The following is a 23,165-nucleotide window of genomic DNA, read 5'->3' on the forward strand; positions in this document are numbered from 1 at the left end:
AGCAGGCATTCCCAAACTATGGCCCACAGGCCGCATGCGGCCCACTGAGGCAATTTATCTGGCCCCCTACCGCACTTCCAGAAGGGGCACCTCTTTCATTGGTGGTCAGTGAGAGGAGCACTGTATGTGGCGGCTCTCCAAAGGTCTGAGGGACAGTGAACCGGCCCCCTATGTAAAAAGTTTGGGGATCCCTGGCCTAGAGGAAGTAGAAGGAAGGAAATTATTAAAGATCAGAGCAGAAATAAATGACACAGAGATTAAAAAAACAATAGAGAGGATCAATGAAACCAAGAGCTGATTCTTTGAAAAAGTAAACAAGATTGATGAACCCTTCGCCAGACTCACCAAGAAAAAAGGAGAAAGAACTCAAATAAATTTAGAAATGAGAGTGGAGAACTAGCAATGGACACAGCAGAAATACGAAAGGATTGTAAGAAAATACTATAAAAAACTATATGCCAAAAAATTAGATAACCTAGGTGAAATACCCAAATTCCTTGAAAAATGTAATCTTTCAAAAATCAGTCTGGAAGAATCAGAAAACCTAAACAGACCAATTACAACAAATGAGATCAAAACAGTTATCAATAAACTCCCAACAAACAAAAGCCCTCGGCCAGATGGCTTCATAAGCAAATTCTACCAAACATTCAAATAAGAACTAACTCCTATCCTTCTCAAGCTATTTCAAAAAATTCAAGAGGAGGAAAGACTTCCAAGTTCCTTTTATGAGGTGAGCATAATTCTGATTCCAAAACCAGGCAAAGACAACACAAAGAAAGAAAACTACAGGCCAATATCCCTGATGAATTTAGATGCTGAAGTTTGCAACAAAATATTAGCAAACCGGATTCAGCAAGGGGACGCAAGGCTGGTAGAATATTTGCAGCAAATCAATCAATGTGATTCATCACATAAACAAAAGGTAGGACAAAAAACACATGATAATATCAAAAGATGTAGAAAAAGCATTCGATAAAATCCAACACGCATTTATGATCAAAACTCTCAGCATATCTCAAAATGATAAAGACCATCTATGACAGGCCCACAGCCAACATCATACTCAATGGGCATAAGTTAAAAACAATCCCCTTAAGATCAGGAACAAGGCAGGAGTGCCCCCTTTCACCACTTTTATTCAACATAGTTCTGGAAGTCCTAGCCACAGCAATCAGACAAAAAGAAATAAAAATCATCCAAATTTGAAAAGAAGTAAAACTATCATTATTTGCTGATGATATGATACTGTACCTAGAAAACCCTAAAATCACAAAAAACTACTAGACCTGATAAATGAATTCTGCAAGGTAGCAGGATATAAAATTAATACTCAGAATTAGGAGGCATTTTTATACACCAACAATGATCTGTCTGAAAGAGAAATTAAGAAAACAATCCCCTTCACTATTGCACCAAAAAAAATAAAGTAGCCCTGGCCAGTTAGCTCAGTGGTAGAGCGTCGGCCTGGCGTGCAGAAGTCCTGGGTTCGATTCCCGGCCAGGGCACACAGGAGAGGCGCCCATTTGCTTCTCCACCCCTCCCCCTCTCCTTCCTCTCTGTCTCTCTCTTCCCCTCCCACAGCCGAGGCTCCATTGGAGCAAAGATGGCCCGGGTGCTGGGGATGGCTCCTTGGCCTCTGCCCCAGGCGCTAGAGTGGCTCTGGTCGCAACAGAGCGATGCCCCGGAGGAGCAGAGCATCGCCCCCTGGTGGGCAGAGCGTAGCCCCTGGTGGGCGTGCCGGGTGGATCCCGGTCAGACGCATGCGGGAGTCTGTCTGACTGTCTCTCCCCGTTTCTGGCTTCAGAGAAATGCAAAAAAATAAATAAATAAAAAATAAAGTACCTAGGAGTAAATTTAACCAAGAAGGTTAAAGACTTGTACTTGGAAAATTATAAAACATTGATAAAAGAAATTAAGGAAGATACAAACAAGTGGAAGCATATACCGTGCTCATGGTTAGGAAAAATAAACATCATTAAATGTCCATAATACCCAAAGCAATTCATAAATTCAATGCAATTCCTAATAAAATACCAAGGACATACTTCAAAGATATAGAACAAATATTCCAAAAATTCATATGGAACCAAAAAAGAACACGAATAGCCCTCAGCAATCTTGAAAAAGAATAATAAAGTGGGTGGTATCACACTTCCAGATGTCAAGTTATACTACAAGGCCATTGTACTCAAAACAGCCTAGTACTGGCATATGAACAGGCATATAGATCAATGAAACAGAACAGAGAACCCAGAAATAAACCCGCACCTTTATGAACTATTGATATTTGACAAGGGTGGTGATAGCATACAATGGAGTAAAGACAGTCTCTTTAACAAATGGTGTTGGAAAAACTGGTCAGCTACCTGCAAAAAAATGAAACTAGACCACCAACTTACACCATTCACAAAAATAAACTCAAAATAGATAAAAGACTTAAATGTAAGTCATGAAACCATAAGCATCCTAGAGGAAAACATAGGCAGTAAGCTCTTCGACATCACTCGCAGCAATATATTTGCTGATTTATCTCCACAAGCAAGGAAAATAAAAGACAGGATAAACAAATGGGACTATATCAAACTAAAAAGCTTTTGCACAGCTAAAGACAATATGAACAGAATAAAAAGGCAAACCACACAATGGGAGAACATATTCGACAATACGTCTGATAAGGGGTTAATAACCAAAATTTATAAAGAACTTGTAAAACTCAACACCAGGAAGATAAACAGTCCGATCAAAAAATGGGTAAAAGAGATCAATAGACACTTCTCCAAAGAGGACATACAGATGGGCAATAGTCATATGAAAAAATGCTCAACATCACTAATCATTAGAGAAATACAAATTAAAAGCACAAGGAGATACCACCTCAAACCAGCCAGAATGATGCTCATTAACAAAACAACAGAGTAAGTCAAGGATGTGGAGAAAGGGGAACCCTCCTGCACTGCTGGTGGGAATGAAGACTGGTGCAGCCATTGTGGAAAACAGTATGGAGATTCCTCAAAAATTAAAAATCAAACTGCCTTTTGACCCAGCTATCCTACTTTTAGGAATATACCTCAAGAATACCATAGCACAGTTTGAAAAGGAGAAATGCACCCCCATGTTTATGGCAGCATTGTTCACAATAGCGAAGATCTGGAAACAGCCCAAGTGTCCGTCAGTGGACGACTGGATTAAAAAGCAGTGGTACATATACACAATGGAATACTATGAGGCCATGAAAAAGAAGGAAATATTTTTTGCGACAACATGGATGGAACTGGAAACTATTATGTTAAGTGAAAAAAGCCAGGCAGAGAAATAAAAATATCGTATGACCTCACTCATATGAGGAATCCTACGAACAATATGAACTGAGCAGCGGAATAAAGACAGAGGCGGGATCAATGGATCCAGAAGGAAAGCGGACAGAGGAAAGGCAATGATAGGGTGATAGGATGGGAGAGCAGAAAAGCAAATCCTAGAGGGAAGTGGGGAGGGCGTTACGGGGAGGGAGACGTGGGGATGTACTGGGAAACATGGGTGACATTAGAATCTATGTAAACACAAAAATAATAAAAATAAAATGTGCGTTTATGTAGATTAAGAGTATGTAGATAAATATATGTAGATAAGAGTAGTAAGTTCATTGGAGCCTGACCAGGTGGTAGCACATTGGATAGAGCGTCGGACTGGGACGCGGAGGACCCAGGTTCAAAACCCCGAGGTCACCGGTTTCAGCGTGGGCTCATTTGGTTTGAGCAAGGCTCACCAGCTTAAACCCAAGGTCACTGACTTGAGCAAGGGGTCACTTGGTCTGCTGTAGCCCCTCAGTCAAAGCACATTGGAGAAAGCAATCACTGAGAAACTAAGGTGCCGCAACAAAGAATTGATGCTTCTCATCTCTTCCTTCCAGTCTGTCTGTTCCTCTCTCTGTCTCTGTCTGTCACCAAAAAAAAAAGGAGTAAGCCCAATGAAAGGCCTTACATAGTAAGATGATAATTGCTTAATTGCTTTATTTTTGAATTCAGAGGTCCTCCAGGTTAGAAACTTGCAGAAGGCTGGTTCAGGCTAGAACCGTGGAGTCTGCTAAAGCCATGCACTGACAGTAAAAGCAATGTCCTGCCCACTTGCTGATACCCCACAGTCCATTCTATTTGAGCTAATCATTAAGTTTTCTACCCTGAAAAAAAAGGTCAGGCTATCTTACCCTGTATTGCATTACAATTTATTTATCTACTGTTATCACCACGTGAGCATGCCAGTCATCACATTAATTCAATGTGAAACAGGAATCATGGTCTGTGACAGAAAGAGGACTATTTTAAAAGCTCTCAACCAGGATCTACCGTCTTTCCCATGTATAAGACGCACCTAAATTTGGGGCCTGAAATTTGAAAAAAAGAGAAGCGTGAAAAAGCGGGAAATGCAAGTTAAAAAAAAAAATCTATAACCACCGTATAAGACGTACCCAGTTTTCACACCCCAAATTTTTCAGGGGGGGGGGTGTGTCTTGATCCAGGGTGAAACACAGTAAGTAAAATGACTTAGGGTTACTCTCTTTTCCTTCCAATTTTTAAAGAGACTACCTCCATCTTAGGCACATAGAGCAAAAGACTGGCAGTGAGCCAACTCTAGTGGGGCAAACAGGAACACCCTGGCCTGAGCTGCGGCATCTGACTCAATGACTTCGGTTTTTTCCCAATATGGACATACAAGGTCTACCGGAAAGTTCTGTCCGTTTTTGGAATAAAACAAAATACAAATTTTTCTTACCGTCAATAAACATTATTAAATAATATAATTGCCATTATTATTAATGATTTCTTGCCAGCGTGAGGGCAATTTGTGTATCTCATTTTTGAAAAATGTTTTATCTTTTGATGCGAAAAATTGAACCAGTGCTTGTTTGATATCTTTTTCATTTTTGAATTTTTTTGCCCTTCAAAAGATTTTGTAAGGACAAAAACAAGTGATAGTCGGAGGGTGCTAAGTCCGGGGAATATGGTGGATGCGACAGACATGCTTCTGTAGCATTTCTTCCTTGTTGAAATTCGTAAAAATTACAGTGGCGTAAATGAACTTTATCGCTTCACACATAAGACTAACGTGAATCAACTTTGTTTTAGTTAATTTGCTACGTCAGTATGTATACATTAAGTGATAAAAATAGAGAGGCACACATGCGCCAAATAAACATGTGCTTACGTGTCGAAACTTGTTGTGATAGAAACAGAACTTTCCGGTAGACCTTATATATTTTATACTGATGAGATTATAATTTTTAAAATTAATTAAATGTCTTAAGTAGTCATTTCTCCTATTTACACCTATTTATCTTTCAACTTGAGCCTGCCACAAAGTAGCTATTTTGTAGACTTTTACATTTTAAAAATAACCTTCAAGAATATCAGTGCTCAGAGACTCTAAATAAAATTTAACACTTATACCTATACTTTACATATAAAGAATCAAGATAACAGGCCAGGTCAATTGTCTCAGTGGATAGAGCATTGGCCCGGTGTATGGATACCCCAGGTTCAATTCTCAGTCCAGGCACATAGGAGAAGCGCCCATCTGCTTCTCCTCCTTCTCTCACCCTTCCCCTCCTGCAGCCAGAGGCTTGGCTGGTCCAAGCGTCAGCTTGAGGTAAATCCCAGTCAGGGCACATGCAGGAGTCTGTCTCACTATCTCCCCTCCTCTCACTTAAAAAAAAAAAAAATCAAAATCACATAAGTAAAATAACTTGCATATTTGATGGCAGAAAAGGAAATATAACTGTTGTTTTGTCTCCCAAGTCAGCATGCATTGCACCAAATCCTGTGGCCTCGGGACCATCTGTCACACTCATAACCACTAGTTCCCTCACTCCTTGTCATCACTTGAAGTTTCTTTCCCAACGCACTGTCTTCATTCTGTGGCCTCACTTCCCTGCAGAACAGGGTTTTCATTTCCAATGCCACCCGTCCAGAGTCTACAGACTTAGGGCAGTAAAACAATCTGCTTATACTAGATCCTTACTTTTACTGTTTTACTATTAAAAACTGAACCTTGAGCACTGGCCGGTTGGCCTGGCATGCAGGAGTCCCAGGTTCGATTCCCGACCAGGGCACACAGGAGAAGCGCCTGTCTGCTTCTCTACCCCTCCCCCTCTCCTCCTTCCTCTCTGTCTCTCTCTTCCCCTCCCACAGCCAAGATTCCATTGGAGCAAAGTTGGCCCTGGCGCTGAGGATGGCCTCTGCCTCAGGCGCTAGAATGGCTCTGGATGCAACAGAGTGACGCCCCAGATGGGCAGAGCATCGCCCCCTGGTGGGCGTGCCGGGTGGATCCCGGTTGGGCACATGCTGGAGTCTGTCTGCCTCTCTGTTTCCAACTTCAGAAAAATACAAAAAAAAACCACAAAAAACTGAACCTTAATAACAAGAGATGCACAAATTATTTCAATGTTATAAAATTCAAGTATTCCTAACTGTCCTTTTCTCCTCTAGCCCCTTATTCCCAAAGACTATAACTGATAAACTGTTTCTGGAATAGCTTTTAAAACAAATCTTATGTTAATTTCCCCCTTCCCTACAATTAGGAATATATTTTAATGAGGTCATCTCTAATTTCATTAAAAACTCCACACTCTGGTCAAGACATACCGATATACCATCCACTGGTCCTAAAACAAAACTAGGTATGTACTCAACTCAAAACACCCATCCCTTCCCTCAAATGACCAACCCAGTACCCTTGGCAGCCCTGCAGTACGCATGTCTCACTCACTGAGTATAAAGTTACAGAGTAGGCAGAAAAATTCTTCAACTGTTGTGTTCCTCATTCATTTAACAAATGTAAGCACACATTTGTTAAATGAATGGAGCTTAGATTCTAAACGAAAATAAAAGCTGAAATTAAAAATAAAAAAAGTTATTCTACAGTTGGTATAGTCCAGGTTCCTTATTGCCCAAGAATTCAATCAAGTTCAAGGAAAACTGGCATTTACCCAAAACAATCAATTGGGATGTTAATGAATATCACCCCTGCACTGAGCCTGGCCCCTGGGGATATATAAGAAGTTTCAGTAGAAAAACAATTCAGTTTATACAAAGCAATTAAAGAGTTATATAAATATACAATGAGTGCATAAATTAACATTTCATTGCTTTAGTAGTTATAATCCTTCAGTTATTACAAAGGAATTGAGACTTTAATAGATTTAAGAACTCTAACGTTGAAAATAACACACAGCCTGACGTGTGGTGGCGCAGTGGATGAAGTGTTGACCTGGAGTGCTGAGGGTCACTGGTTCGAAACCCTGGGCTTGCCTGGTCAAGGCACATGTGGGAGTTGATGCTTCCTGCTCCTCCCCCTCTTCCTCTCTTCTAAAATGAATAAATAAAATCTTTTAAAAAGAAAGAAAAAAGAAAACGACACAAATGTGTGGAACAAAACCTTAAAAATAAAAACAGTAGACTGAGTAGTAATCTAAATTAATCCTAGTAAGTACGACAGAGGAGAGAAGTTTTGGTGCCGTAATCTTTCCCTTCATGGTAGTGAACTTAAATCAGCTAGTTCTATTTCTGCACCACAATTTAATCCTTGATAGGTTTGCTTAATTTCAAACCAAAGAGTAAAGCACTAAGTTCTCTAGTCCTTTATGCAGGGATGCTGAACCATGGGGTTACTGCAGGACCACCGCAACGGCAAATCTGCAAACCACCTGGTCATAAGTGTAAAACCACAGAGGATTAAAACAAAGCAGTCTACTCCAGACTTGAGTACTGTTCAATTCTGAGACATCATTACTTCATAGTTCACTATTTAAAAGATGTTTAAGATGGTAATGATGGAAGCAGAAAGCGCTCCTGAAAGTTTACAATAAAAACAAATCACATCTTGGAACACTGGATGAACAGACACATGGAAAAGGAAGAATCTGGAATCCTACTTTATAACACACACAGAAACATACAGGAAATGATGCTCCGGCCCTTCTCCCCGGAGAAGTGCCCAGCAGGGTTCCTTACTTCCTTTCAATAAAGCCTGCTACACTGGTCTTTTCAGACTCCCGTGGATTCCAACATTTGGTGCCGAAACCCGGGACAGGATTGATTGGCCGGCGATCTGTCCCTGTCCTAAACCCCTGCCAGACCAGAAGAATCGCATGCAGACCTTCGCCAATCAGAAAATTGGAAAAATCTACCTAACCCTACACACCAACCCTGAAATCTGCCCTTGCAAAACAGAAAAACCTGGAACCCTATAAATACACCCCTATTCCGAACAATGGTGGAAAAAAACCCTCGTTCTCATTATTAGCGCCAATTATAGGACCAATCCTAATTTTGTGCCTAATTTTAATGCTTGCCTCTTTCTTTTATCAAGTTCCTGCAGGCCTGAATAGGAGAAATCTCCAGAATTACCTATAATCAAATGCTTTTACAGCCCCTACTCCAACTGCCCCAGGGAGGGGTTCACGAAGGAGGCCCCCGATAGGGATAACAGCAGGAAGTAGCTCCAGAAGATGGCCCGTCAGAGACAAACCTCCTTCCTGAACCTCATACCCTCTCCTTCCCCCCACCTCTTTTCTTTTTTAACATACCACAGAGTTGAGACAGATACATGAATTTACCAGAACTTCCAACTGCCCTTTTGTTGGACCACCTGGATGCCTGACCCTCACCCTTACTTACTAGATAATCTCCCAAGGCAGAAGAGTTCCAAGAAGCTGGTCAACCGCCCTAAGGAGGAGCATTCCAGGAAGCCAAAACTGTAAATCCGCAGAAGGGAACATACCAGAACTTCTGACTCAGTATCTCCTTGGGCTCTCCCAAGCCCTATAAAATTCACCTCTTAGTCTGTACAGGTCAGGGTTCCTTTCTTCCTTTCAATAAAGCCTGTTACTCTGGTCTTTTCAGACTCTCATGGATTCCAACAATTGCTTAATAAAATTATATAGGTTTCAAGTGTAAAACAAACAAACAAAAAAAAGATGCTCCACACGGAGTCATTATGCAAATGCCTTTCATACTCATTAGAATTAGGATGGGGGTACTGAGTGTGGGCAGGAGCTTGGAGAAGCCAGCATCTCCAGGTCATGCTGATGAGGATGTGAACTACACGCAAGCAAGCAGAAAGTTTGGCAATTTCACAAATGTAAGCATGCGTTCCAGCAGTTCTCCTCCTAGGTATCCACCCAAAAGAAATAAAAATACGCCCATACAAACACGCACACAAATGTTCACAGCACCATTATCCAGAATACTCAAAAGGTTCAAACAGCCCGATTCCAGTCAGATAACGAGCAGTAGAGACAGGGGTCCTCAGGTTACGACACAGTTCTGTTCCAACAGTGGCGTAACCCGAATTTTAGTGTCAGTTGAAACACACCTAGCCTGTCACCTATCCTAACACAGTTGTAAAATCATAATCTAGAACAAAAAAACACAACTAAGCCACAGAAAAGGGGAAAGGACATAAATACACTCTACTGTAGTAACAGAAAAAATAACAAAAACTGAGTGTAAAGAAGTAAAGCGATAATGGGTGAAGCCACAAACAACACTCACACATCAAATGTTTTTTTAAGTTTTTATGGGAGTGAGCATTGTCACCTTGAAATATCGTTTGTCAGGACTGTCATAACCCGAGGACTCCCTGCACAGTGTACTTCAAGCAACAAAAAGGAACAAAGTAGTGATGTGTGCGGTAACATCGACGACCCCGGAGAACAGTGACAGCGGCCAGACATAAAGAACAAAATAGTGTAAGATTCCACTTACATGAAACACCCCGAAAAGGCAGACCTATAAAAACACAGGAAGCAGACTGGGGTGCTCACAGCAGAGAAAATGGAGAGGAACTGCAGATGCGCATGGGGTTTCTTTGGGATGCAAGGAAAATGGTCTAAACTGGATTGTCGTGACAGTTGCACAACTTGGAATATACTTTAAAAACCACTGAATTGTACACTTAAAATCTGTGAAATTTATGGCATAGAATAACGCTGTTAAAAACTAAATCACATTTCTCTCGCATCAAAGCCCTGGACTAAAGACGCAGAGAAGAAGTAAGAGTGGACACTGGCCTGTGTTCCGCTTCCAGGGAACTGGACAGAACGTCCATCTGCGGGAAGGTGGAGGACCGCATGATCTGCTGTGAGATCACCGAGGCGTTGCCGTTCTCCTGTGGAATCTCATCTTCATCAAAGTTCCGGTTTATATCCCTCTCTTGGTGAGTACTGTTGCTGTTATGCAAATTAAATGAGTCCTCATCCTGGTTTTTCAGGAGTTAAAGAAGAATGAGTTAGAGAAGACCTTTTTTAAAAACTTGAATAGATCCTGGTTAGCTCCTGTTGCTAATACATAAATACAATACTTATAATCATTAAATTTAGAAGACATTCTCAAAAGATAGAAACCTAAGCTGTGATGTCTAAACCCCCAGGTTTCTGGCTCTAGTACAGTATTTAACATCTCAACAAAGGCAAACACCCCAAAGGATGAAGACAGGCGACATGGGGAAAACAAAAATACATGTGTGAACAGGAGTGCTCCTAAATTTTATTTTCACACAGGAACTACAGAATTAGAAATATCTACTTCAGGCCCTGGCCGGTTGGCTCAGCAGTAGAGCGTCGGCATGGCGTGCGGGGGACCCGGGTTCGATTCCTGGCCAGGGCACATAGGAGAAGCGCCCATTTGCTTCTCCACCCCCCCCTCCTTCCTCTCTGTCTCTCTCTTCCCCTCCCACAGCCAAGGTTCCATTGGAGCAAAGATGGCCTGGGCGCTGGGGATGGCTCCTTGGCCTCTGCCCCAGGCGCTAGAGTGGCTCTGGTAGGGGCAGAGCGACGCCCTGGAGGGGCAGAGCATCGCCCCCTGGTGGGCAGAGCATTGCCCCTGGTGGGCGTGCCGGGTAGATCCCGGTCAGGCGCATGCGGGAGTCTGTCTGACTGTCTCTCCCCGTTTCCAGCTTCAGAAAAATACAAAAATAAAGAATAAAAAAAAAAAAAAGAAATATCTACTTCAGAAAGACAGTCAAGTTTATGTGAAGGTCCAAATAGTATTTGCCCAACTTTTACCACATCATGCCTAACATGCCCCCCACCGTGGTGTCCCCACAAGCAATCACCTTCTCGGAGCCAGCGTGGCCTCCGTCCTCCTGCTCCTCCTCCACTCGGTCCCTCTTCAAGGCCTTCAGAAACTCGCTCTTCTTATCTGTGCGCATGCGGGTCAGCTTGGTGAGCCGAGGCTGCTGAGCAAGTTTGTCAACAGGTGAAGAGGAATTTGAGCGATTACACTAAAAAAAGAAATAGTGGTTTTAAGTATGTATGCAGAGAAATAATGTCAATATAAAGTTCACAATTCTCACACCTTCCTCTTCCACTTTTATCACAAAACTGACTTTTTAAGTCTATTTCAAAGACTATTTTCCTCTATTTCTATCTGTTTTATCTACCCCACTGAATGAGTAAATAAAGAATTTTATCCTAGAAACAATGGTCTGATAACACAACTATGACAGGAAGTTGGAAATTTAAATACTACTTTATAAAACAAATCCTGAAATTGTTTAAGCATTTCTATACTACATAGAACAGCAGGGTTTTAAACAGTGCTCCACAGAGTTCTCAGGTTGCAGCTCTGTAACAGCTCCAATAACATCTACTTATAATTATTTACCCGCAGGTACACACAGGGTTTATCAGGTCGATTTCACCAGGGAAATTTTCTGTGGAAGGGCAGGAGTGAATGGAAAAGGACCGTGTACTGACATCCTTCTGATTTTAGTGTTTAGTTTGGAAGGTGCGACACAACATGAACAGAGTGTTAGAGCTCTGGACCACAGGCATTCTCGACAGGGACATAAACCACAAGGCTTAAACGCTGGCAGCCGTGTCTGTCAGACCATGGTGAGGCTGAGCACGGTCCAGCTGAGGACCACGTCCTGCCACCAGAGCTCTAAGATGCTAAGGCTGACGACTAGCTCACGGGACACTCTGGTGTTATAATACCGTGCCCAGAGCCATGTTAAGTATAATTATACAGCCCCAAGTGTCTTCTTGACTCTGAAACGTTCAGGGAACTCCCTGTCATGGAAGTCTCAGAAACCTGGTCAAATGACAAAGAAATACTACCCTTACCAGGCATCTAAAGTCAGTTCAGTAACAATATGCCTTTTTCCTTCTTCCCCCCCCCAACCTCCCCAAATGTTAACACTAATAAAATGTCCATCAGCCCCCCAAAATGATATAATACAAATCATTATTTTGAGTCAATCATATACATAACTCTATCACAAATGTCAAACTCATAATTTTCGGTGCATTCTCCCCTCCCCTGAACATACCCAAGCCTTTCCTCTTCTTCCCCCACAGGCATGCATCTTCTAAGCTCTAAGGGTCCCGACGAAACGTGCAGCCAGGGGAGCAGGGGGCAGCGGCAGCTTGTCCCACACTCACCCCCTGACCTGACTCAAAGGCCCCCTTGTCTCTGACTTCCCAGTGACCCAGAGCAGCACCCTGGGCTCTCCTGTTGTTACTTCTATCCTGGGCCCTTCCTTGTCTCACTGTCCTCAGTTTTACTAAACATGCTCTCAAAATCACCATAAAAAAGTTAGTCTTGCTGGTTAATGAGTATATGGTATTTCTCTACATTCTGAAATGTGGAAATTTTCATTAAAATTTTTAAATTTATTCTACTTAATGTTCTAAAGTGTTATTAGCAAATAGAGGGGAAAGATCTGAATAAAGGTTTGTGAAAGGATTGCCATTAACCCAATTTAATGTATTCATTTCATGAATCTATGCCTCTCTGTTAATAAAACTAACATGATTACAGTATGTTGCACTCCCAGAAATAAGTTTAAATGCCACACCTCTTTCGCTGAAGGTGTTGATGGACTAAAGTTCTTGGCAGTTGATTTAAAAGCATTGAAGTTGCCAACACTGTATGTAGACTCATGAGAAAATGAAGTCCCAACTTTATTTTCTTTAGTTTGGCTTTTCCATTGTGTAGGCTAAAGAAACACATACAAGCAAGAGAGAAAAACAAAGCAAACTGTATTAAATCAATAATGGTAACTACGCAGTTCATAAAATTATTTTTGTGTTACATCTTAAATCAGGTGTCCCCAAACTGCAAGCCCCTGAGGCCATTTATCCGATCCCCCCCACCGCACTTCCAGAAGGGGCACCTCTTTCATTGGTGGTCAGTGCGAGGAGCACTGTATGTGGCAGCCCTCCAACAGTCTGAGGGACAGTGAACTGGCCCCCTGTGTAAAAAGTTTGGGGACCTCTGTAAATCATTCCCACATGATTCTCTTGCATCTTTTTCTTCAAATAAAAACAAAGTGTGGTATTCAGATAAAAACATCTGAATCCGCTGCTACATTTTCAAAAACATTTTAAAGTTTTTTTATTTTAAAACTAAATGTAATGAGATGACATTGCTCAACAAGAGTACACAGGATTTCAATGAACGTCACTATGGCCTTTAACCTGCTGACTGTGCTGCATGGTCACCTCCCCCAAAGTCAAATCATTTCCCGTCACCGTACATCTGTCCCTCGTCTCCCTCCCCAGCCCCTCTCCCAGGCAACCACTTCACTTTTATCTATGTCCAGGAGTCTCAGTTGTATATCCCTCAAAATTTTATAAACCTAAAGTTAATTTCTTTTGCCAAATGTCAAGAAAACACTAGTGGGAGTTTCAAAAGCCTAAAACAGAATACCAAGAAAAACAGCATTACTGTATATGCTATTAAGCAAACGTATCACAGATGCATCTAACAAAAAAATTTTATGGATTTCATTTACTACTACTAAAACAAAAAAACATATACATGGATAAACACACACATGCCATTTAAAGGACAATTAAAATTAATGACAAACACTGAAGGATAAAAGGACAAGGACCTAAAGCAATCTGAGAAAAGGCTTATCTTTCCAAAATTGAAACACACCAATCTACACTGGCACACATTCCAGCTTGTGGCTGCCTACAAAGACTCAAGATAAGAATGCTAAGCAGGACGTCTTCAAGCACACACCACAGAAATTAGATCCCAGCACACAGTTTTGTGAAGAATTTAGACGAGGAAACCAACAAAACAAAATTTAAGAATAAAGATTCCAACTCTTCCCACTCAGAAGTCAGCACCCCACCAAATACCCCCACACAATTTGGTGTAAATTTTTTTTAACAGTATTTTCCTGAAGTAATTCAATTGGTATCAACTTGAAACTTGTACGTTTAACAATTGAAACTTACTTTTGTGGGTGGAGCAGCAGGTTTCGGGACTAGCCCTTTATAAACACTTGGACCAGTCCCATTCTTGACTGGCTGCGACTGAAGACTTCCTCCTGCTGGGAATCCAGAGAGCTGTAGGTCTTTTGAATTACCTTTCTTAATGACCAGCATCCTCGGAGCTCTAGATTTAGGGTTCGGAGGGTACTCTGCACAAATAAAGCATGAGCCAGAGTTACACACAGTTTAAGTTTTAACATAAAATTAAACCAACAGATAGTATACTCTAAGCCTTGATTATACTTTAAAATAACAGCTGCTTCCTAGGTAAAATAATTAAGCTAAATAAGTATAAACTATACTCCTGCTTAAGAAATACAGCTCAAACGTAACAAATCATAGGGAGAACTGAGCAATGACAATACCAATGAATTCAACTAAACAGTGGCCTAGGAATGTTAGCTGTAACCAACTCGAGATTAATTAGATTCCAATATATTTTTTCATCAATTCTTTTTAATTGCAATTTTCATCTTAATGACTTTTAATACTTGGAATATAAAGTATATTTTCCCCTTTTTCATTTTGAAAAAGAATTTTTCTAATTCCTTTATGTTCTTTTTAATCTCACTTATAAAGTTATTACCAATAAGCAAGGAACTATACTCCTATTTCTACTTCAGTTATGACTAATTAAAAAAAGTTCTATTTCTACAATACCAACCAACTCATTCAAACATAGTTATTGACCATCTGAATACAGTGAAGCCCTTTGTAAGTAAGCTGCAGGGCAACCAATTCAATCTCAGCTTCTGAAGGTCATGTTAGGAATAATAGTTGCTACCTGAAAGCTTTTCTCAAAAGCACGGCAGTTATTAAAGATGAAAAATTACTCCTAGAATTTAATCAGTACTTGTGCAACTGAACAGGTGTTATGTGTGAGCATGTTCATGATTACTACAATGAAAAATTCTGAAAGTATCAGTTTCATAGGGAGTTTAGAATAAAAAAATTAAATTAACTTGAAGAGAAAAACCCCAGAGTACCTGAACTAGAGCTAGCTCTGCACAGTGAATGAGCCAGGGTCCCACGAGACAGTGCGCTGCAGAGACTGGGTGATGGTGCTCGGCCTCAAGCCACACCCAACCTCCTCCGGGATCACCGCAGAACTAAACTACGCAAGGGCTTCTGGGGACACGGGGAGACTCAAAGGTCATCTGAGGGTTCATAGTCTTTTCAAGATACAGAGCTGGTATGGTGTTCCCTTTATTAAAACACTGAAGGATAAAAGGACAAGGACCTAGAGCAATCTAAGAAAAGGCTTATCTTTCCAAAACTGAAACATACCAATCTACACTGGCAAACATTCCAGCTTGTGGCTGCCTACAAAGACTCAAGATAAGAATGCTAAGCAAGACGTCTTCAAGCACACACCATAGAAATTAGATTCCAGCACACAGTTTTGTGAAGAACTTAGGCGAGGAAACCAACAAAACAAAATTTAAGGATAAAGATCCCAAACAGAGGTCAATGAACAAGAAACGGTACAAAGTTTTGCAACTATTACTTTTGGTAAACAGATGGTGACTGCAAGAATAAAACAGTAAAAATAAAAAATGGCTTTAATGAGCAATTCTTAGAATGAAAACGTAAGAGAAAATCTCAGCGGCCTGGCACTGAAGACCACACAGCACGTGACACGGGAGTGTGAGAACCTGAGCTGGGGAGACAGGGCCTCGGCGCAAGCCCCCACAGCGCAGGCAGGCCCACCGCATACACAGCCTGGTAAGACTCCCAGCTCACAGAAGCCAACTGAGCGCCAGCTTTACCTTCTTTCCCCTCCAGACCTTAAGGCTACCACTGACATAGGAAGGAGAAAACACAGTAGTAAAAGCAGGAGGAGTGCTCTCCACCCACACTTTCTGGAGACACAAAGGAAAAACCCTCAGTGTCGAGTCTCCACGAAGGACCCTAACAGCTGCGGAGCAGTCAGTCCACCCTGCAGATCCTCACTGCAGCCTAAGACTAGGAAACGCCTTGTACGGTGGAGGGCAGAAAAGAAAACGTTTTCAAAACTCGATCACCAAGCAAAGACCCTTACTAAAAGTACATGCTAAACAATCCCCAGTGCACAGCTGACAGCACAAGTAGTAAAGAAATAGGTGGGGTTGTTTTTTTGTTTTTTTACTTAAACTATCATTGGTCAAACGTGAAGGCAGAAAAGGGGAGCAGGAAGTGTTTCCTTTATGCCTCAATCCAACGATAAGTTTACCTTTCCTAAAATGCAGTCATCAACATCTACGAGACTGAGAAACATGCTGCCTGTCTCCTCAGAGGCCGTCAATGCAAAGAATCACAACATCGTATGAAGAAGAGGAGAGGAAAGGCCTCAGAAACCATTCACAGAAGAGCAGTGGCTGAGAAATGGGATCATGGTGCCTGAAAGAAGGTGACAGGAACAGGAAGAAGCTGACACAGCCCTCGCATAGTCAACCACCACACCACAGAGGGGAGGAACAGGTATTTTTCTTCCAGAGTTTCGGGATTTTAACACTAGCTCCAACCTTCCTAGTTAATTTCCCATCTATAAATTAGGAAACAATAATTCCTATCTCAAAGTTACTGTGAAATTATTTTTACAAAGTTTATAAAAGTCATATATTCTACATCTGCTATGATACACTTTCAATCATATTTAAAATTAAAGGTGTCCTTCTTAGAAAATTTTGAGTTACTCTACAAGACTAAATATATGAGAAACAATGTTAACAGAATTAAACTTGATCAAGACTAATGTATATCCTGTATAACCAGCCTGAATATACATAACCCTGCCCACTTAAGAACAAGAAAGTGTTCTTTTTTCTTTTTTTTAATTTTATTTTAGTGAGAAGAGGAGAAGCAGAAACAGACTCCTGCATGCGCCCCGACCGGATCCACCCAGCAAACCCACTAGGGGGTGATGCTCTGCCAATGTGGGGCATTGCTCCATTGCTCAGCAACTGAACTCTTCTTATTGCCTGAGGAGGAGGGCATGGAGCCATCCTTACTACTCAGGGCCAACTCACTCCAATCGAGCCATGGCTGCAGGAAGGGAAGAGAAGAGAGGAAGAAAGAAGAGGTGGAGGCCCTGGCCGGTTGGCTCAGCGGTAGAGCGTCGGCCTAGCATGCGGAGGACCCGGGTTCGATTCCCGGCCAGGGCACACAGGAGAAGCGCCCATTTGCTTCTCCACCCCTCCGCCGCGCTTTCCTCTCTGTCTCTCTCTCCCCCTCCCGCAGCCAAGGCTCCATTGGAGCAAAGATGGCCCGGGCGCTGGGGATGGCTCCTCGGCCTCTGCCCCAGGCGCTAGAGTGGCTCTGGTCGCAATATGGCGACGCCCAGGATGGGCAGAGCATCGCCCCCTGGTGGGCAGAGCGCCGCCCCATGGTGGGCGTGCCGGGTGGATCCCGGTCGGGCGCATGCGGGAGTCTGTCTGACTGTCTCTCCCTGTTTCCAGCTTCAGAAAAATGAAAAAAAAAAAAAAGAAAGAAGAGGTGGAGAGGTAAAAAAGCAGATGGGCACTTCTCTATGTACCTTGACCAGGAATGGACCCTGGGACTTTCACATGCAGGACTAACGTTCTACCACTGAGCAAACCGGCCAGGGCTAAAAAAGTGTTATTACGGTAGTAACTACGTATCAGTAACAGAGAGTAATGGCAGCACTAAGAACAAGACTTAATTTGCATAATTTATGCCCATTTCATGACTTAAAAATTGGTTCATCTAATCACAGACTATCTCTATAAACTCTCCTGAAACAATCTTTCCAAGCTGAGTTGAAGCTACTGGATTCAAACAGTATCCAGTACTCCCACATTTTTTCCATTTGCTTTGTCAGTTAGTAAACTACAATATATGGAAAAGACTCAAATTACTCTTTTAATGAGAAAAATTTATGTATTAATGAAAGGTTTTAACACTTACATAAAAGAATTAGAAAGTAACTAACATTAGTGACTGACTTTGGTAAATAAGATGTGCTTATTACCTCAAGCTCATCAGTGGGTGCTCCCATTCAAATTTAAGTTCAAAACACCTTAGGGCAAATATGATTCTGGACTTTCATATTATCATTCCCCTTTATGCTCAAAAACAACTGCAATCTGCCAATAACTGATTTTTAATTGAATTTATTGGGGTGGCACTGGCTAACAAAATCACAAAGGTTTCAGGTGTGCACTATTCTACAACACGTCATCTGTACACTGTGTATTGTGTGCTCACCGCCAAGTCAAGTCTCCGCCCATCACTCTCCTCCAGTCCCCTCACCCCTGCCAATAAACTGATTGTACATATCCCTTAATTATCTCATTATTCTTGTTCACACAGTATCTGTGAATAATTAGTTTTATTCCTTCAATAACAACTCAATAATGGAAGGGGAGTGGCTCAATTCTTTGGAAGAAAGATGAGAATTAAAATACCACCCCGTGTGATACAGCGGACAATGACCACATGCTTCATTCAGAGCTGACGTCCAAATGTCCCATCCTGCTTCTCACTATACTCCCTATAGAGCAGCTGTATTATTTTTTTCTTCATGTAATCGTTTACTACTTTATTTTTGCTATACCACTAGAAATACAATTTTTTGTGGTCTTTTAATAAGTCTACCAGATTCTCGCTGGTTTATTGAAGTTAACAACATAATTGGCTAAAATTAAACACCTACAACACGGTCAAGGATTTTACAACATAGACAAATATTAACAATGCTTTTCTCCTGAGGATTACTGTGATCACCCTCACCTCACACAAGAAAATGCACCCTAAGAGATTAAGTACAGTCTTCCCACAGTCTAAAAACTGTAAGTAAAAGACTTAATATTAGGGCCCAGGTCTATCTGATTCCAAAGCCAATATACTTAAGCACTATACTCTTTCTTCTATGGGAGAACATGAAAATAAACTAATGCCAGCCAGATACTTCAAAATGTTTTCGATTCCTGGTCCTGGCTGGCTGGCTCAGTGGTAGAGCATCAACCCAGCATATGGAAGTCAAGGGTTCAATTCCCAGTTAGGGCACACAGCAGAAGCGCACATCTGCTTCTCACCCCCTCCCCCTTCTTTCTCTTTTGCTCTCTCTCTTCTCCTCCCAAAACCATGGCTTGATTGATTTAAGTACATCACCCCGGGCGCCAAGGAAGGCCCCACGGAGCCTTTGCTTCAGGCACTAAAAATAGCTCGGTTGAGAATATGGCCCCAGATGGGAATTGCTGGATGGATCCCAGTGAGGATGTATGTGGGAATCTATCTCTCCTCCTCTCACCTGGAAAAAGAAGAAGAAAAAAGTTTCCCATTCCCCAGTAAAGATGCAGACTCAGTCCACACTGAACAGTAAGAATAAGGGGCTTGTGAGGGGCACAACCCAGGGACATCATGCCCCCTTCCTTTCACCAGTGGACTGATGCCGGTTCTGAGTTTCCTCATTGCCTTGACACAAGAAAGAAACAACTTGAATATGTAAACAAAAGCAGAGAGCCACGTGAAGGGTAAATAGTAACACAGCCTGACCAGGCGGTGGTGCAGTGAATAGAGCATCGGACTGAGATGCGGAGGGCCCAGGTTTAAAACCTTGAGGTCGCCAGTTTGAGCACGGGCTCACCAGCTTGAGCACAGGGTTGCTGGCTTAAGCGTGGGATCATAGACATGATCCCATCGTTGCTGGCTTGAGCCCAAGGTCGCTGGCTTGAGCAAAGGGTCACTCAGTCTGCTGTAGCCCCTGGTCAAAGCACATATGAGAAAGCAATCAATGAACAACTAAGGAGACTAAGGAGCTGCAATGAAGAACTGAAGCTTCTCATCTCTCTTCTTCCTGTCTGTCTGTCCCTCTCTCTGTCTATGACACCAAAAAAAACAAAAAAGTAACACAAATTGAGGAAGGAAATTTAAGTCACCTAAGACATAATACATAAATACCAAACTCAAAGGATCTGTACAATTAAAACTAATTCCTATTATAAATACTAATTTTAACAAATTTAACAAATCTGTTTTTATATAGATTGATGTTTGAATTTTGTTGGTTTTGAATTTTTTAATTCAATGTACAAGTTTTTTTACAGTAAGTATCAGTGTTAATCAAATGAGTTTCACTTACAACATGTCAGCAGCAGGGACATGGTCTATTTCCTTTAACAACATCCCCTACATTACTCAGATGAAGGACAGGCTTAAAAAAATACACTTCCAAAAAACAAAACAACTTATGTGACAAACAAGTAACACTTCTAACTCTGACCCAATTATAGTTACTTGTGCCAAGTTGTCTAATCAAACCCCATTAACTTTCCCTTCTCAACCTTGACCACAGGCTATATTACCTTCTTCCTCTTTATGTAACAATTTTAACTGTTTCCATATAAGAACATTGAAAGAAAAGGGAGTCATTTCAATATGTAAATAATTACCAACAGATTGCTTTTACAACAAAATTTAATACAGAGTATTCCCATCTCTTAATTCTACTTACAAAGTCCCTTAAAAATCAAACAGTAATTTTCAGCATGATCTTGTTATTTCAATGAAATCAGGTCTGTATGCTTGGAATCCTCTAGAAAACAACTCCTCTTTAAGAACCAGTCACCAAATTACTCCTAATTTCTTAGAGACTCTATCTGATTTAATTTTGATAGCTAAACAAAATTCTTAAAAATGATCCTTGATGGTCTCAAGTAGTATTTCAAGAAAGAGCAAAAATCAGCAAAGTTCATCAAGTTATGAAGGAATAGACACAAATATAAAAGCTGAGCTGGAGCAAAAATCAGCAAAGTTCATCAAGTTATGAAGGAATAGACACAAATATAAAAGCTGAGCTGAAACAAGACTAAGCTTTCAGTTAATTACTAATGACTGGAGTTTCCGTTAGTACGGGACACATAATAAAAACAATAATAAAAACACCTATCATTTTTTATCTCTTCTTTCTCACCTGCTCCTGAACAAATCAATCACACAACTAAAATTATTTTAAAATTTTCACAAGCACATTAAAGTACCCTGAATTTTTGTTTTAGTTTTAATTGTTAAGGACATGGAAATAAGATTGATTCAGTGAGCACCAACCCTGTGCACCAAACAACAGTAACCCTGGCTAAGATCAAAATAGAGGTCACAGATCTAAACTGCAGAAAGGTGTTCCCAATAAATCTGAGTCCTAAGTAAAATTAAACTTATGTAACGATATTTTAAATAGTTTATTTTCCCATAACATATTTTATATATTAAGATATTATGTTTAGACTTCTGCAATTTCTAATCTATAAAAGGACAGTTTCAGGGACAAACTGGTCTATTTTTAATACTTATTACATTTCCATTATTAAATTTTTACTTACCTGGAAGGAAGTAGCACTAGAAAAGTTCTATTGAAGTCTTTCCTAAATTCCTCTCATGTCTTCCTCAGGAACATAATAGCTATTTTAAATATTGCAATGGATAAAACAATACTTGGGAACCAGGGGGGAAAGTGAGAAAGAAATAATACAGTGCAATACAATGAAAGTTTCATTGTATTCCTAAGGGACTTACTGGGGATTTAACAATTAACCAAGCCACAATTAACTATTTTTTTTTTTCTAATGCAGACACACTTCTTAGTTTACCTAAGACAGTAACAAATACATCTTCCTCTGAAACATCTTTTCAGTTAGTGCTCAAAATTCTTATTACACCAACCCTGAAACAGCAGAACCAGAATCTTAATATTAATACACTGTATTCTCAATATTTTCAAAGATGTATTTGCCTTTAAATCATTTCTAAAATTATTAACTTAACCAAGGACCAATACCAAGAGTAGCTACAGGTAGTTTTATATGACAAATGGTCACTGACATTCTTGATTTTTTTTATTTACTTTCATTCTACTCAAATCCAAATTACTCCTAATTTCTTAGAGATTCTATCTGACAGCTTCCAGGTGATTTTATATTCTTATGCAATCAGTTCCCAGAAAAACTGAAGAATAAGGAGACATACCTAAGAGAGGAGCTTGGGAGATTTTTTTGGTTGGGTATGTGTGTGTCTGGGCGTGTAGGCCTGGGGAGAGTGGCAGAAATACTAATTTGCAATACAGAAAAAACAATGCCATTCACACGGTTCTAACAGAGTGTCTGCCCACCCCCACCCCCACCCACAAAATCCGTCAGTAAATCTGGAGACCAATAAAACAAAGTAACTCCCCAGAGCATCACCCCATAAATACAATAAAGAACAGCACAGGAAGTGGCAGTTTAAAATAATGCCTTTATTGTTAGGACTAGGGTGCTGTCGTAAGCCACAATCCTTTTGTTTTCAGAAGTTGATTTTCAATAGAAAAATACAAACGAACATGTGTAACAAGTTCCAAAGTGAATATATCACCTTTGAATTTAGTATCAAATAATTAAATTTATTTTTCAGATATCAAATCTTCATATAAATTTTTCCATTATTTTAAACTTCACTTGACTTTAAAAAGCTGTCTAATTTATACTGAGTGCAGTTTAATCTTTGTAAGATACTATCAAATTAAACTCTACGCAGTTTTTAAGAAAAGGGATTACCAGAAAAACTGTCATTAAACTTTGACAATCAAAAAGGCAAATAATTTCAAACAGACTAGTTCCATAGGCAAATTTATACAATTATATTGAATACCCTCTGTGTATAACCATTTTCAGAGGTAAAAAGATTAATTTCATGTCAAACTATCATTAGAAGTATGTTTCTTTCCAATTTACTACATTTTCAACCTTGAAAAACTTAAAATTAATTTAATCTAAGTCTTTTCTTTAGATGATTGGCTGCATTCAAAATGACATCCATTTATTACATTAACTTACACTCATTTTTTTATATTTCATGTGAGTACACTTAATGGTACAAACACAGGCAAATTAATTCTTTCAACTCA

At 40.5% G+C, this 23,165-nt stretch overlaps 1 protein-coding gene across 5 annotated transcripts in view; it reads right to left on the reverse strand.

Moving 5' to 3' along the window:
- GPBP1 (GC-rich promoter binding protein 1) overlaps positions 1-23,165 on the reverse strand; it is a 91,122-nt gene that overhangs the window by 7,600 nt on the left and 60,357 nt on the right. For 3 of the 5 annotated variants that reach the window (XM_066377518.1, XM_066377499.1, XM_066377509.1), the window contains 5 exons: positions 22,250-22,309; positions 14,252-14,436; positions 12,856-12,996; positions 11,110-11,277; positions 10,067-10,254 (listed from right to left, as the gene is read on the reverse strand). In XM_066377518.1, the coding sequence (XP_066233615.1) occupies positions 10,067-10,254; positions 11,110-11,277; positions 12,856-12,996; positions 14,252-14,436; positions 22,250-22,309 (742 nt within the window). The remainder of the gene's footprint in view (positions 1-10,066; positions 10,255-11,109; positions 11,278-12,855; positions 12,997-14,251; positions 14,437-22,249; positions 22,310-23,165) is intronic. The other 2 variants (XM_066377539.1, XM_066377528.1) reach the window with 1 other exon arrangement.

The sequence above is a fragment of the Saccopteryx leptura genome, chromosome 1, assembly GCF_036850995.1.
Source record: "Saccopteryx leptura isolate mSacLep1 chromosome 1, mSacLep1_pri_phased_curated, whole genome shotgun sequence".
NCBI classification, from domain to species: domain Eukaryota; kingdom Metazoa; phylum Chordata; class Mammalia; order Chiroptera; family Emballonuridae; genus Saccopteryx; species Saccopteryx leptura.